General features: G+C 35.5%; 1 protein-coding gene across 14 annotated transcripts in view; it reads left to right on the top strand.

Annotated features, from left to right (window-relative positions):
- Nucleotides 1-17,210, top strand: part of ZMYM2 (zinc finger MYM-type containing 2) — a 93,615-nt gene that overhangs the window by 39,074 nt on the left and 37,331 nt on the right. For all 14 annotated transcript variants that reach the window (XM_088792851.1, XM_074330121.2, XM_074330111.2 and 11 more), the window contains 5 exons: nt 1,650-1,721; nt 7,923-8,073; nt 8,551-8,666; nt 11,004-11,120; nt 13,346-13,496. In XM_088792851.1, the coding sequence (XP_088648977.1) occupies nt 1,650-1,721; nt 7,923-8,073; nt 8,551-8,666; nt 11,004-11,120; nt 13,346-13,496 (607 nt within the window). The remainder of the gene's footprint in view (nt 1-1,649; nt 1,722-7,922; nt 8,074-8,550; nt 8,667-11,003; nt 11,121-13,345; nt 13,497-17,210) is intronic.

Below are 17,210 nucleotides of genomic sequence, written 5' to 3'. Positions count from 1 at the left end.
TAATTTTTTGCTCGCAATTTTCTACCTTTGGCCTTTGGGAGCACTTTGACTTGGCTCCTGTGTTCTTTTGACATACCTCTTCCATTTATTTTTCTTTTTTTCTGTTACAGATTTTTTTCAGTTCTAGAATTTCCATTTGGTTCTTCTTATAGCTTCTGTTTCTTTGATAAGAAACTCTATTTTTTCCTTGTTAAGTGACTTTTGTTTTTTGTTGAAGTGTTTTTATTATAGCTGCTTTAAAAATCTTTGTCAGTTAATTCTAACATCTCTGTACTTTCAGTGTTAGCTTCTATTGATTGTCTCTTTCTATTTAAATTGTTGTTTTCCTGGTTTTTCATAGGATAAGTGATTTCTTTTTTTTATTGCAGCCTGGACATTTTGGGTATTTTGTTATAATACTCTGAATGTTATTTAAACCTTCTGCTATAGCTGGTTTTATTTGACATTGCTCTGGCAGGGAAAGGCAGGTGCCACCTCTCTTTTGCCCATTAGAGGTAGAAGTTCAGGCTCTCTACATGGCCTCTGTTGACACCCGTGGAAGGAGGAGTCGCTCCTTGTTACTGCTGGATGGGTGGGTATAGGAGTTCTGGTTCCTCTCTGAGCTGTGGCTGATTCCACTCTAAGCAGGAGTAAGGTACCTTCTTACTGTTCCCCACATAGCCTCCGCTGACACCAAATGCTTCCATTCTAGTGGATATCAAAATTTTTCTTTGTTCTTTTATTAATAAAAATTATTTAAAAATAGTTTCATCTTTCATTTAAAAAATATTTTCATGTTTCATAATTCATATACTATATTTTCATAATTTATAAGTAAATAAATGGGAATCCGTGCATATATTGTTACTGATAAAGGGACATGTTTGGAGACCACTATACAAGATGCTCTACTGAATGTCTTTTTTTCCTGTAGCCTGGGAACTAAATCATATGGTGATCTTTTCTTCCCTGCCTTTCCCTCCCCTTTTGATGTTTGTCTCTAACATTGAACTTGGCTGCCATTGTTGTTTATGTCGCCATTGCTCAATTAGTTTCTGGAGTATACTGATATAGGTCATTAATAGTCTAGATCCTGGCATTGGAGACTAATCCTTTCAATTATTTTTTATTTTCTTGCATAGTGTTGACTTTCATGGAAAGCAGGATGCTTTCTACAAGGAGTAAAGATGTAAATTCATATGTACTGGAAGCTATCATGTGTGCTTTAAAATGAGTTTCTAAAACAACCCATTTGCAGATGAAAATTGTAACTGCATAACGTCCAAATTACTTAACTTAGAATGCTTTGAGTTATCATTATAAGTATTAATAGACTTTAATGAGATCTTAGAGTACATTGTCATCTAAGAGAAACAAATGTTTTACAAGGCCTACTTATAAATGAGTCATATCTAAGGATGCATTTTTAATTCCTTGCCCCATTATTATATTGTTTTATCATTAAGTGATGTTTTCTATAGGATATTTAATAATTCTTCTCTAAGTTGGGCCCTGGGGATAGGACAGATAGGCATTTTTAAAAGTTGTAATGAGTTTGTAATTCACAAACAGGTAATTAAGAATCAACTTTTACAGATTGCTTATTTGCCTTTCAGTCTAGCAGCCTTTCTTAATATGTGTTTATAAAGTGTTTGAAAATCTTTTTTTAGGTAGGTAGCCATCCAAGCTTCCTGAAGGAGGTTCGAGATCACATGCAGGACTCTTTCTTAATGCAGCCTGAGGTAAGCAGGAATGTAGCTGGGGTTAAGTAATTTCATGCACTGCTACTGTTTTTATTATGTATCTGAAAAATGTGCATTTTGAAGTGCGGGCATGCCTCGGAGACACTGCGGGTTAAGTTCCAGACCACTGCAGGAAAGCGAATATCACAATAAACTATGTCACAGAATTTTTTGGCTTCCCAGGGCATGTAAAGGTTATGTTTACAATGTACTGTAGTCTATTAAGTGTGCAAAAGCGTTAATGTCTAAAAAACGAGCATACCTTAATTAACTATTTTATTGCTAAAAAAATGCTAACCATTATCTGAGCTTTCAGTGATCTTTTCACTGGTGGAGGGTCTTCAGTTGGTAAAGAACTTAGTATCTGCGCATCACAATAAAATGAGATATGCCTGTATATTAAAATTTGTGAACTTAAAAAATATCAGATAATTATTTTCTTACTTCTAAGAGTTACATAATCTTTCTTACTTCAGTAAACTTTACATGTATTTTCTTGTGGTAAGCTCATTTGCTTTTAGGTTTTTATGTTGTTAAACAATTATTTTCAGATACAATTTTTTAAGGCACAGTACTTTGTCCACAGTAGGCACTTAATTATAGGATATAAAAGTGCCTCTCTTCTGTGCCTACTTGAAAGATAAAAAAAATCCTTTGTTTCAAAATCATTTCCAAGTCTATATTCCCATTAATATAGATGAATAACACATGAATAAAGATGAATACAGTTAGGAATAATTGTAAATAAAGTACAATGATCAATATAAGGAATTTTATTTTGATATACTAATAATGTTATCTGATTAATCTACAGACCTTATTCACATTTTGTCCATTAATGTCCCTTACAGCAAATGGAAAAAAATTTACAACTTATTTGGGACCCATGTAATCCAGGATCATAGGTCATTATTTCACTAAAATTTTTTTTGTCTCCTCTTTACCCCCTTCTTTTGAGACCCCGATTGCAGATATGTTAGGCTTCCTGCTCTTGTCCTATAATCACTGTGCCTCTATTATTTATTGGTGTGTTTTTTTGGTCTCGTTTTCCTTTTTGCTTCCTGTTGGAGAATTTCTATTGTTGAATCTTTAATTTTACTAATCTTATCAAATAAACCTCATCAAATAAAATGGGGTATATTTTTCTTTTATTGCAGGTCTTGTATTTGCCATTTCTCAAAGTTCCATCTGGGTCTTTTTTTTTTTTTTTTTAAAGATTTTATTGGGGAAGGGGAACAGAACTTTATTGGGGAACAGTGTGTACTTCCAGGCCTTTTTTCCAAGTCAAGTTGTTGTCCTTTCAATCTTAGTTGTGGAGGGTGCTGTTCAGCTTCAAGTTGTTGTCCTTTCAGTCTTAGTTGTGGAGGGCGCAGCTTAGCTCCAGGTCCAGTTGCCATTTTTTTCTAGTTGCAGGGGGCGCTGCCCACCATCCGTTGTGGGAGTCGAGGAATCAAACTGGCATCCTTGTGGTTGAGAGGATGCTCTCCAACCAACTGAGCCATCCGGGAGCTCAGTGGCAGCTCAGCTCAAGGTGCCGTGTTCAATCTTGGTTACAGGGGGCGCTGCCCACCATCCCTTGTGGGACTAGAGGAATTGAACTGACAACTTTGTGGTTGAGAGCCCACTGGCCCATGTGGGAATCGAACCGGCAGCCTTCGGAGTTAGGCGCATGGAGCTCTAACTGCCTGAGCCACTGGGCCGGCCCCATCTGGGTCTTTTTTATATCTTCTGTTCCTTGCCTCATTATATTCATGTTTTCCTCTATGGATTTCTTGAATATATCAGCATATTTATCATAGGTTTTTTAACATCTTTGTCTACTACTTTCATATCCATCATTTCTAGATCTTTTTCTGCAGCTTGGGTTTTTATTTCTATATAACGAGTTGTATTGTGTTTTGTGCAATGTTTAAAAGCCATTGTTTCATATCTTTTGTTTAGTGTTTTGGTTGTGAAAGGTGGGAGATTAAATCTATCTAGTCTCTGTTACTCCATCATGGCTGAGGGTGGAAGTCCTGTCTGCTTTAATGTGAAACAGTTCCCCATTTCTTTATCTTTCGTGACCTTGACGTTTTGAATACTACAGGACATTTGGTAGCATGTCCTCAGCTTGGGCTTGTCTGATGTTTTCTCAGGATGAGACTGAAGGAGTGCATTTGTTGGCATGAGTACCTCATGAGTGATATTGTGTCTGTCACGTGCACCCACCAGGAGGCACATGATGTCTTTTTGGCTCATAACTGTATGATAACCTGGCTCACATGGTTAAGGAGGTGTCTGTCAGATTGTCTTTTTCCCTCTGTATTTATTAAGATTTTTTTTGGGGGGATATATTATGCTATGTAAATATCCTGTTGCTTTGCAGACTTTTTACCCACTATTTTTAGCATCCATTGTCAGAAAATTTTTAAAAATTAGAGGTAGTAGATGTATGTTAAAAGAAAAATTGTAAACTATACAATAATGAAGAAAAGTAAAATAATAGTGTGTAAATTTTTCAGACTTTTTCTCTGCATAAACATCTTGTAACATAAAGAGATACTATTAGGGTTTTATTGAATAAATGAAGTTTTACTTGAATTTATCTTCTAATGTTCACTTAGTGTAAAATTAGTACAATATCATGTCATTGTTGAATTTTTATGACCACTTCCCCTAATCAGGATTCTTTACTATTTTTGTGCTTTTGACTCCCTTGGTAATATGGGTAGATCAGTTCTCAGAATGTTGTTTAATGCAGAAAATAAAATACCTATGATTACAACTAGAATCAATCAAAATGGTAAAACTTTAAAAAAATTTTTCAAATGTAATATATCTACTTTATGAATGCACTAAGTAATAAGATAGTGTGGTTAATAACTACAATCTTTTCTGAAGTGATGTTGAACATAATGATATATTGAGCTATCTCAATATAAAAAGCTGGGGATTTTTATTTTTGACAAAGTCACAGTTTCTGCTAAAACTAATCTGGTTTGTTGCCTTCAATCTGAATGAAAGAAAATGCCACATTTCAGTTAGATGTTGATGAATATAAAGGTAATATTTTTTCCACGGACCCAAGTTAGTTCATGTTGTATTTGCAGCTGGGAAGTAGGATCCATGCTGGATAGATCTTGGTGCCCATTTCCTAGATTAGATTTGCAGCAGCAAGGACATGAAACTTTTATCTCTGGACCCCCTACTCATGTTGTCCACTCACTTGGTCAAAATGTACTAAATGACATGTATTACTCACATGTAAAAGGAAAAATTACAGGAAAGTTTTTAAATCATATGATTGTTAATTTTGATATCCATGTGGAATTGACTAAAATGTAAGGCACCTCTTTTCAATGAGTAGACTGAATTTGTCCTAAACTCGCATTATATTTACCTTTTACCTTACCAGTATCTTGTTTCAATCAGTTCTACCTCATTTTTTTGCACCGAATTTGAAAGTAGGTTTATTTTTCCCCATGCCTGAATGGGGAATATATTAATTGTGAATTTACACAATTAGTTACATTCCTTTAAATCATACAATGCATATTTATAGGATGCATGAAATTTAAATATTATTCTGATTATTTACTTATGAAGCAGAGAAAACATGGCACTAACATTTATTTCTCTTTTTGCTAATGTTCTTCCATTAAATGGGTCCTTTTGTTTTTGAAGTGGTGGTAGCTATGAAAGTAGCTGTGTTCAAATATTTTCAATATTAATGATTCTATCTTTCTGGTAGTACTTTCTCATTCTATTCAGATAAAAGTATTTGTCAGTGTGGACCAGTTGCTTATTTAGCTCCTTGTTTACTTGACTCAGTTCAACTGGTCTACTTTTTATTAGTACATCTTGAAATTTACTAATTACTTAACCATTCTGCCAATAAAATCATTGTCAACTTGAAGGATGTTTGTAATAAATTTTAAAAATCTAGTCCAAGATTAGATTAGATGGTTGGACTTCATTTATTGAATTATTGGTAAAAGAATTCTTTATAGGGGGCCGGCGCGGTGGTTCAGGCGGTTGGAGCTCCGTGCTCCTAACGCCAAAGGCTGCCAGTTCGATTCCCACATGGGCCAGTGGGCTCTCAACCACAAGGTTGCCGGTTCGAGTCCCGTAAGGGATGGTGGGCAGCGCCCCCTGTACCTAAGAGTGAACACGGCATCTTGAGCTGAGCTCGCTGAGCTCCCATATGGCTCAGTTGGTTGGAGCACGTCCTCTCAACCACAAGGTTGCTGTTTAGACTCCTGTAAGGGATGGTGGGCTGTGCCCCCTGCAACTAACAATGGCAACTGGACCTGGAGCTGAACGGCACCCTCCACAACTACGATTGAAAGGACAACAGCTTGACTTGGAAAAAATCCTGGAAGTACTATAAAGTCCTGTTCCCCTTCCCCAATAAAATCTTTAAAAAAAAAAAGCTTTATAGGTGCTGCTAGTGGAAATTTTATGCATACGTCTACTGGGAGTGGCTTTGTTTTTCTCTCTGTAATCCTGCTATATATACAATGGCAGGTGTCCTGATATTTTTAGTATTCCTAATTTGTATGGTGGTGCTAGATTTTAAACATTCTTTTATCTTCCATTATTTTATTGATGTGTTTTCTTTTATCTTTTCCCAATATAAAAATTTAAATTATAATATTGGCCTTAGGAAAACGTATTGTCATTCTAAACTAAAACCAGAGCATTCTCCTCTGCAGTCCTGGTAACACTGGGAGACTCAAATTCAACTTAACAGGCCTATTCTTCTTCCTTGTTACCGATCTTTGACTATTGATAGGTATTTCTTTTTGGAAGCTACTAGAAATTGAAGAATCAGTTGATTTCCACTTTGAAAATAAAACACTAGGGCTTCCATTAAGCGTTATTTGAGTAAATGAGAAATAGGCAGCGTGGGTTATTTTCCATGCTACCAGATGAATATAACATTCCTTTCTGGAACATAAATAGCTGGGTTTTCTCATACCTTTTCTATTTGTTGTATGCTTAGAAAGTTGATTTTTTTATTTTATGATATTACTTACTTGTTTTTGGTTATTGTTTTTACCTTCAATTTATTACCTTTGTTGTCTAAAATCCTTTGGTGTTCGTGAAATTTATCCACACAGTTTACCCATTTTGTTATTTTTGGCCTGATTGTCATCTTCCTGACATCTGTTATTCATCCATCCATGGAACATTTTGAGGCCTTCTTATATCATCATATTATATTAGATGCAGGTGACTAAATAAAATGATCTCAGCATCAGGTGGAAAGATGGATACAGTTATTTTGCAACAATATACGTGATATTTGATTTAACTGATGATGACAGTTTTGTAACTGCTCAGAAGAGTGATCAAATAAAAGTTGCTGTATAAAGCTTGCCTTCCCTTGTTTGATTTCTACTTGTGACTATCAAGTACATTTTTTAATACAAACATACCAGTTCATTTGAACTGTATGTTTGTAAGACTATGTATTCAGTGATATTGCTCTTGTCTAGTAATTTTCAAAGTGTACCTTCTTGTCTTACCTTCATATATTTTATCTCATTTCTTTGAATTACGTCAGTGTTTGCAAATTTTACCCTTGGTAGAAGAATTGACTTCATTATTATCTATTGACTAATTATTAACTTAATAGCCAAAAAATCATTTTGAATGAGGTTTTTTGAAATTAAAAATACTAATTATTTTTTGTATTTTGTGGTTGAATAAGGTTCTATATGTAGTAAATAGGTGATAAATTAGTTTTAAGAGATGTTCCTGAAGTGCTTGCAGCAACAGCAGCTCAATGTGATAAGTATTTAACAGCTTCAAATTATTTCTCTGAAGGACTGTATTCACTTGATTATTAAGACTTACATTTTTAGGTACATTTAATTTCTTCTGTCAAATGTCAAAGAAGTATCATTATTGTAAACAGAAAACACTGCCTTTCTTTAATTTTCAGTTTTTACATACCTATATGTCAGAGATTCCGTTAAACTAAATAGAGAACATATACTTTTTGAGAGTTAGCTGAGATCATTACTTTTTTTTGAACCTGATTCAGCTGCATTGCACTTAACAGTTCTGCATCCAGATGCAGACTTCTGACTCATTAAATCTGATTCAAGATTAACAGAATTGTTTTGCAGAGAGAAGAGGTGTAATGAAAAATGTGATAATTTTTTCTAGTTAAATTGTGGTTTTCTTAATATCTTTTTATGTTTCAAATTTTAGAAATACGGAAAACTGACCACTTGTACTGGTTGCCGAACACAGTGCAGGTTTTTTGATATGACCCAGTGTATAGGTCCTAATGGATATATGGAGCCATACTGTTCAACTGCTTGCATGAACAGTCACAAGACAAAATATGCAAAATCACAAAGTAAGTTTCAGGGATTTGGGAAGTTAAAAAACTTTAATAACATGACTAATTTCCTAAGTATTCTCTCTTTTTTAACTTCATTTTTATGCTTGTTTTAATTGCATGAACTATTTTTATTATCCACTAAACTTGCTTACTGAAAACATTTTTAATGGTTTTGGTCATTCCATATTTCTTTTAATTTTTAAATTATTGGTGAAGTTCTTTCCATATCTATGTTATTAGCTAAAACTGTTTTTTCATTCCAAACATCATCTAACTCTGAGATTGTTTTGTGTCTCTTTGTGTGTTTTAGAGACCATAATATCAGACTCTTTTATGACAGTATTTGTTAAGGTGTAAATAATCTTGGAAATTAATAAAATGATAGTTTACAGAAAGTTCCATTAATAAACTATTCTGAGGTCAATTAAGATGTTTTTAAAAAAACTTTTGTTACTTTATAAACAAATCAAATATGTACCTTTTCTCTCCTAGGTTTGGGAATTATTTGCCATTTTTGTAAGCGAAACTCTTTACCTCAATATCAAGCCACAATGCCTGATGGAAAACTGTATAACTTCTGCAATTCCAATTGTGTGGCTAAATTTCAGGTTTGTTACTTATTTTGCATTATCCCTCCCTTCAGTAAAATATACTTACATTAAATATACATACATAGAAAATAAACAGTGTTGTATGTTTCATTTTTACTTAAGGTGCTAATTTTTACAGCTTGTTGAGGGTCAGATTGGTAGGTGGAGATTCTAGAGTCACAGTAGACTTAGCTGCATCAGTTATCTACTTACCCCAGGTCATCTAATTGACTTTTTAATTGTACTTATGATATAGGAAGGAAATTAAATTGAGCTCAGTGCCTGATGTGTATTTTCTTAGGTGGTTTGAATAACATCATGTGATTCTTAAGGAGAATTCTGTTTTATGAAGGGCGTAGGTATATTTAGCCTGGAAGTGATAAGTATGAATGTTTTCTTCAGATGTTAGAAATATACTGGGTAAAAAGGGGATTGGACTTGCTATAGTAAGTAGCACCTAATTTAATACAAGATCAATTTCAAGGAGACATTTTTCATTCCTCAGAGGTGGCATATGGATAGTTTGAGAAGATAGCATTACAGGAGGTGTTCAAATGTTAAGCTCGTTGATTACTAGGAAGAACATTTTAGAGGGGATTTGGCATTAGTTAAGTAGTAAGAGTAGGTTTGGCTGCTGTGTGAACATTTCAGGCTATTAGGAAAGGTTCAAACTAGTGCACAAAGCCATGCTTCATGAGTTAATTCGACCAACAATTCCACTGTTGCAGGCACTGCGCTCTATGTGAATTTATTTAAACGAAAACACAGTCTCTTAATTATGCTGCAGTAGTTCCAACAGTTATTAGCATTTCAGCTGAGGTGGTTTTGAATTCAGCCAGCTCAGTGTTCATAGTTTTATCCTCGACTGAGCTTAGGTGATACATTCAAGACTAAACTTTTATTTTGGAAGTTAGGACCATGGCCACTGATACATCATTAGCGTGATAAATGCAGCTTCTGACTTGTTGGCTTTTTATAAACCAGAGATCAAGGAATAAGGATTAAGTAGATGAGTGAAGGACAGTGTCTTTGGCATGCTGCTTGTCAGGCTGTAACTATTCTTTTTTGATGGTGGGTAAACTGAAAAATTAATTGAAAATATTTTAACTGACTTTTTCTTTTAATCGAAATTCGTATTGCCCATGATTTGACGAGACAATTGTATATGTATATTGTATATTTTAAAGAAACACTTAATTTAGACTCTTGTTTCTGAGGACTGTGTCCAGATAAACCTATAGTGAGCCTCATCACTTTGTGATTCTGTATAAAAGTAATACAAGGTTGACAAATAGAAAAGCAGCATTTTTCCTTTCTCTTTATCTTAAAGCAAACCATAGATTTTAAACTTTTATGTTCATTAGATATTTTCCATTTCAAAGTAAGATAATAGGATAGTTTTTCATTTGTTTTGAAAGAGTAATTAACTTTAATGGACTTCAATTTTTTTGGAAACACTAAAGGTAGTTAATGTTGGTGGTTTTTATTTAAAAAATTTATTAACCTGATAGGATAGTTACTGTTTTAAATCTGCATGTTTTATTTTTTCAAAAATTTTAATTGTGTTGAACAATATGTAGAAGTTTTAAAAATGATAAAGGTTTTTTTCTCCTTCCACTGCTACATTGGAAAAAGTTTTATTAACTATTTCATACATTCAGAAGATTATATGTTATATGTAATATAGATTAAAGAATGAAAATTAAATATCACTGGACTTGCTCAGATTAGAACAAAACTTTTTAAAGCCTATGTATGCTTATAGCCTTTTCTATTCTGTAAATTGTTTTAACTTTAAAAAATGTAATAAAATTGCAATAAATTCCTGGTATCGGTACCAGTCTATAAATTTTTTTTCCCCAACCTTGTGTAAGAAATGATCAATTTAAAAAGTCATATAGGCTGTTTTCACTGATGGACTTGGAATGGAAACGGTGCGACAATGCAAGGGGGACAAGTCCCCACCATGAGTTAGCTATTAAAGGAGCTGGGAGCTAGATTTTTAAAATGTTTATTTACTGCTTCAGAACTTGGTTAAACAATCTCACTACTATTGGCTTACATTTTCTTAAAGAGAAAAAAATCGTGATTGTATGATTCCCCCCCTTTCATGTATTTTTAAAATTAGTAGTAGTAATCCTGTGGTAAAAATGAATTTCAATTTCATAAAACTTACTGAATGTACTAGTATATTTTTTAAAAACAAAATTCAGAATGAACTTTTATGTGTTAAAGAAATATTTAAGCAAGATGCATCCGGTTTTGTGGATATAGTCGATACTTGACAGTTGTCACAAATAAACATTCTAAAATCCATGTCAGAGTCAGTATGTTTTGTTTGTTTGTTTGTTTTAGGCTCTAAGTATGCAGTCATCTCCAAATGGCCAGTTTGTAGCCCCAAGTGATATTCAATTGAAATGCAACTATTGCAAAAATTCCTTTTGTTCAAAGCCAGAAATCCTGGAATGGGAGGCAAGTCATATTTTGTTATGTATATTGTCTAGCAGTCAAATGAAAGTCTAGTAAGATAACTATGGCATTTCCATCTGAGAATCTATTTCTGAGTGAATAAGGATTAGTTTTTCAGATTTTGTGATGACTAGATTATTTACTTATGTGGGAGTGGCATCAACAAAGGATCTGTTTCTTTTTAGGTAAAAAAAAATTACTGAAGTTATATTTACTATGTATTATGCTCATAATAGTGTATGGAGTGTCACTTTGTTTAGCTACATACCTGAAGCATCTGTTTGTAAAGCATTTTCCTCGTTTCCTCCTGTCCTTATAAATATTTTCTGTGAACTCTTAGTATCTTATATGGCCTGTTACCTGTAAAATAGAATTTGGTAGTCATTTACTGTGTTGTCATTTAACCTTTTATAATTGTGTTTTAATAAAAGAATCCTAATACAATTTTTTTCAGTTACAGTTGACATTTAATATTTTTTATTAGTTTCGGGTGAACAGCATAATGGTTAGACATTTATATAATTTATGAAGTGATCCTCCAATTAGTCTATCACCCACCTGGCACTATACATAGTTATTACCATATTATTGAATATATTTCCTATGTTGTACTTAATAAACCTAACATAAATTGATTTTATTCTTCCTCATCACTTTGCCTTCACCAGTTAATTAATTTACTTTGCCATCTTTTTTCCATTAACAAAAACTCTGATCATTAATTATATGTCAATAAGGGGAGAAGTAATAGGTAAGATAGATGCATGGATAAGGTGGCCTTGTCTGAACATTGCTTCCTTGAGCAGTGTTAATCTTTGGCCATTCTTCCTTCCACCTTTTTTGAGGGCCTGGAAGATGTAAAAACGGTGTACTAGGTGTAGAACCAACAACAGATTGCTCGTGAGCCACAACTTATTAGTGACTGTTGGCAGTCTTAGGCAAAAATGATTCCCAGAACCAGACAGCGTGATACCTAAAGTGATTTGGAAATCTGAAACTTCATTATTTTAACACTTTAGTCCCTAGAAAATTGGTTAGTTTGTTATTTTGTTTGGTAGAGTCTCAAGAACATTTAAACCAATCATTCTTTGAGACTGATGTTGGCCCCCAGGGATGATTTTTAGTGATTAAAACCTTCCTTAAGTCATAGCAGGAATAATGTTGAAGGCCCAGTAGGAAAGAAACCCACAAGCAAGCACATAGAGTGGTATCTAGGAAATGAAGACCCTGTACAAACTGAATTCTGGAAATAGCAGATGAAAATGAGGTCCTTTCCACCATCTCCATGTTAGCACTGCCCTGCTTTTGCAGTCTTGTTGGTGTGTGGCTTTTATTTACATGGTGCAAAAGTGTTGGAAGGAGTTAAGAAACACCATCAAACAGTGAGAGCTGAACCCGTCCCTTAAGTGATAGAATTCAGGGGCCCATTGCGTCTTGTATATTGTATGCTCATGGTAGGGCACCTTCCCACTGTTGATCACTTGAGTTGCTTCCTGGACTCTCTTACCTTCCTTATCTTGGTCTTCAGGTATCTTTGCTACTGTTAGGTAGGTGGTTTAAGACCTAGTCTATGTCCTCCACAATAACAGGAAATGCTGCTGCCCTGAAGGTTTTAACTTGCTCCTATTTGGCTGCATATTTGAAAAGTATCTCTGACTCTTGTTTGGGGCCAGGAATAACTAAATAATTACTAACCTTGCTCTGTTCAAGGGAACCAACTCAGTCTCGAGCTCAGCAGCGCACTGTGTGATGGCTGCAGACTGAATTCCTTCCCCACAATAGGTCTGTTACTCTTCTGTGTGATAGGAATGGGATTGAGCCTACCTGACTACACACTCAGTAAAGAATACTTCTTTTTAAGTGAAAATGTTGTTAATGTCATAATTCTCATATTCTGTAGTTTACCCATATTGTAGCTTTTATTGTTTTCTTCCCATTTCACCAGTTGTGTTAGCAACACCAGACTGCCATCTTATTTTAGTGATTCTTGTGCTCTTTCACTGTAATTTTCAGATAGTTAATGGTGCTGAATTTTGTGGAGCTATGTTGAAATATAGCAGCAAATTAGTTAAACTAGGTTTCTTGTATCGGAGATGTAGCCCTAAGGATTATAACATTAAGTAGGGGAATGAGTTAACTTAGTTTCTGTAAACGTGGCTTGTTTATTTCTTACACTTGTTTTCGAGGTCTTTATCCTATACTCACCGAGGTTCCTACTGTGCATCTAGAACAAAGTGCACCAGTTCTGCAGCAGGACCTGTTCAGACGACTATAAGAAGCTGCACTGCATAGTTACGTACTGTGAGTACTGCCAAGAGGAGAAGACTCTTCATGAAACAGTGAATTTCTCTGGTGTTAAGAGACCCTTCTGTAGTGAAGGCAAGTGTATATACAATGGTGTTCATAACTTACTAATACTTAATACTAATTATTTTGCCAGTATATTTTCCAACTATATAGCTCCATATGTCCAGAGGAGCTGTACAATGTTACTGTAGCTAAACAAGAAAATGGAGTTTGCTTTTCTACTGACTTGTTTTGTTGTATATATTTGTAGACTTCTGAGCCTCAAGATGTTTTATCTCTAAAAGTTTAGTAACCTGTTTTTCATTACAAGGAAGTATTGAGAATAAAATAAAAGCATTATTACACCATACCATTTCTAAACATGATTTTCCAAGTGGACTAGAATTCTTTTCCATTGGATGCACTTCGCTGCCCAGTGTACTGCCTAACCTGGAGGTTTCCAGTATACCAGAAAGAAAATTACACGTGGCATTATTATAATGGGAAAATACTTTTAGGTTTTCATTTTAGGATGCCAGAAAAACACTGCCTTTTGTTGTAGTACATTCAAGAATTATCTTCCCTCTCGTTTACACTTTTGCTGCTTTGGTGCCAGGCAGCAGATTATAGAAATGAACTCCAATCCTCATTCTAATTCTCCAGAGGTAGGAATCAGGATTGTAGCTGTGGGTTTTGGGCTCTTGTTATTACTTTTCCCCAAATGTCACATTATTGCTCTAAGCTGGCTTTCACTTTCTTTTCTTTCTTTGGCCCCAGGCACTAAACTCCCAGCTTTCCTGTGTGCTATCCTTATCTATTACTTTTCAGTTAGTTTTTTCCCCCCTGTATCCACTTTTGCTATGGATTTCTACTGCTGGTTACGGGCAAGAAAAAGATTGAAAAATCCTAAATGCCAGCAGTAGGAATGATAGCAATACCAAAAGATTACCAGTCCATTCAGCTAGTGCTTTTGTTTATGCCTTACACATTTTACAGAAAGGTTATATATTTAAGAGGGTGCTGCTTATAAAACAGGGCATTCCAATTTTATAGTTTAATTGGTACATTTTACCTGGAATGAAAGGTAACCATGTTTACTCTTGTGATCACAGCTCTAATGAAAAGTGACATAGTGTTTCATTGAAAAGATTGATTCTGAGTTAACTCTTTTGACACATGAATTTTTGTGCAATGACATTCTTACTGATTAATAAGTCTGAATGTATTGGTTGACGGCTAACATATATATCAGTGACCTTGTTACCATTTGGATTATGTGGATTTTACTAAAATGAATAGACAAATAGCAGCAAATAGATAACTGATGTTAAAGAATATAGTTTTCAGTCAGAGGGACTTTTAACCTTATTAATTAATTAATTCATTCATAAAACGTTTATTCAGTGCCATGATCAGACTATTACATTTAGCAATCAATAGCATGGGTGCAAAAAAAAAAAAGTACGTTAAAACCCTTTCTTGGAATGTTTTACACTTTCTACAGAACAGAAACTAAAATAACCAGTTATATTATACAATTAGTTACAAATACAGTCCTCGAGTTTTTTGCCCATACAAATGAATATTGTCTAAAACATGTCTTCTTTGTAGCAGCTAGGCCCTGCCATCACTGTGCTTGGCCAAGTTCACAAATCTGCTGTAACCTATAGCTTCCCTGTCACTTCTTTGACTCTTCTGCTAAGCTTTGTTTCCTGGCGATAATTAAAACCTTCTGCCACTGCCATAGGTACTGCTGCTGCTGGAACCACCATAGTTACCTTGGTTTCATGAAAGAACTGACCTCCACCTCAGTAGGGGCCAGAGCTTCTGTTTCCAAAGTTTCTTCCTTTCATGAGTCCAAAATTTGAAGATTGATTGTTGTAATTGCCACAATCATTATAGCTTCTGCCACCTCCAAAATTGCTTCCACTACCACTGCCAAAGCTGCCACCGCCTCCTTCGTTGTTACTGCTGTCATAGCTGCCACTCCTGCCATAGCCACTGCTCTGGTTTCCATCTCTCTGTCCCCCATTTCCATAGTCTCTGCTTCCTCCAGGGTACCCAGGCCACCTCCTCCGTAATCACCATCATTACCAAATCCATTATAGCCATCCCCACACTCATCATATTCTCACCACCACGACTGCCACCAAAGCCACCTCGACCACTGAAGCTTCCTCCATGACCAAAGTTGTCATTTCCACCAAAACCACCTCCTCAACCACCACTGAAGTTTCCAGAACCATTCGCCCCCTTTGGCTGGACGAAGCGCTAGCCATCTCTTGCTTAGATAAGGCTTTCCTTACATCACAGTTGTGGCCATTCACAGTATGGTATTTCTGAATGGCAGTCTTGTCTATAGAATCATGGTCATCAAAGGTCACAAAAGCAAAGCCTCTCTTCTCACCACTGCCTCAGTCAGTCATGATTTCAGTTACTTCACTGTCCCCATACTGTTCAAAATCATTTCTTAGGTGATGATCTTCAACGTCTTCTTCAATACCACCAACAAAAATCATTTTCACAGTGAAGTGGGCACCAAGTCTTTGAGAATCTTCTCTTGAGACAGCCCTCTTTGGTCCCACAGCTCTTCATTTACCTTGTGTGGCCTTGCCTCCATGGCTGCACCCACCCCCCTCCACAGTGACATAGGTGACAAACCCAAAGCTTCTGGAGCGCGTGGGTTTGGGTCGCTCATCAACACACAGTCTGGGAGGGTTCCCCATTGCTCAAAACGGCTCCTCAGACTCTCATCGGTTGTTTCAAAGCACAGTCCTTTGATGAAGAGTGTCCGCAGCTGTTGGGCTCTTTGGGAGACTCTGACTTAGACATGACGACCACGGAAGTGGAGACTGTAACGATGCTTGCTCAGCTGTGCCCACGACAGAAGGGGGGCACTGATAACTTTAGATGGGCAATCAAAGGTTCAAAAGGATGTGTGTCTTTTTTGTTGTTTAATAATATATTTTGTGCTTTCTCTAACGGCATCTAGTTCTCTGCTGTAACCTGTCAGAAATAAAACATAATACCTGGTACTACCATCAAAATCTAGTTAGAAAAATAAAACTAATAAAGGTAAAAATGCTAAAAGTATTTTTAAATATGGTTCCAGGTATCAAGTCATAGATTAAATGCCAAATAAATTATATAAAAATAATAATTTGCCAGAGAAATTATATATAAAACAGTTGTAGTTCGAGTTCACAGATGGGAAAGACCATTGCAGACTAGGTTGATGAGGGCAGTCCGTGGGGGAGGTGTAACTTGAGCTCCTTGTGAAAGGGTAGGTAGGGTTTTAGTAGATAGGAGTGAGTGAAAGTATGCACGATTATTTAATCCTCGTAGAGATATTTTAGGGAATAAATAAGATTGATATGTAAAAACATTTAAAATAATGCAATTACATAGTAGGTAAAAGAAATATTTTACTAAAGGAATAGAGTAACAAAACATTTTCTCTGCACAAGTCAGTAGACCAGTTTTACTTCCCTGAAGGTCCATGTAGGGTGACAGACACCAAAAGGCTAGAAAATTCAGCTGAAATTCCCACTTAGCTGAATAGATCTCTAAATTTACTTAGTGCCTCTCAGTGATCTATACCAGGGGTGTCCAAACTTTTTTCAACGTTTTTTACCAAGGGCCGTATGCGGTAAAATACACAAACAGCCGGGCCACTCACTCGAGGTGAAGTACATATTGCCTCACCTGGTTTATTTAAGTAAACTAAATATATTTTTTGAATTTGCTGCAGGCCAATTAACAATGGATTGCAGACCGCAGCAGTTTTGACACCCCTGGCTACACTAT

The sequence above is a fragment of the Rhinolophus sinicus genome, chromosome 16 (genome assembly GCF_057876585.1).
Source record: "Rhinolophus sinicus isolate RSI-liver-muscle chromosome 16, RSI-T2T, whole genome shotgun sequence".
In the NCBI taxonomy this organism is placed as follows: Eukaryota; Metazoa; Chordata; class Mammalia; order Chiroptera; family Rhinolophidae; genus Rhinolophus; species Rhinolophus sinicus.
The sequence above is the reverse complement of the archived record's forward strand: the minus strand, read 5'-3'. Positions and strand labels throughout refer to the sequence as shown.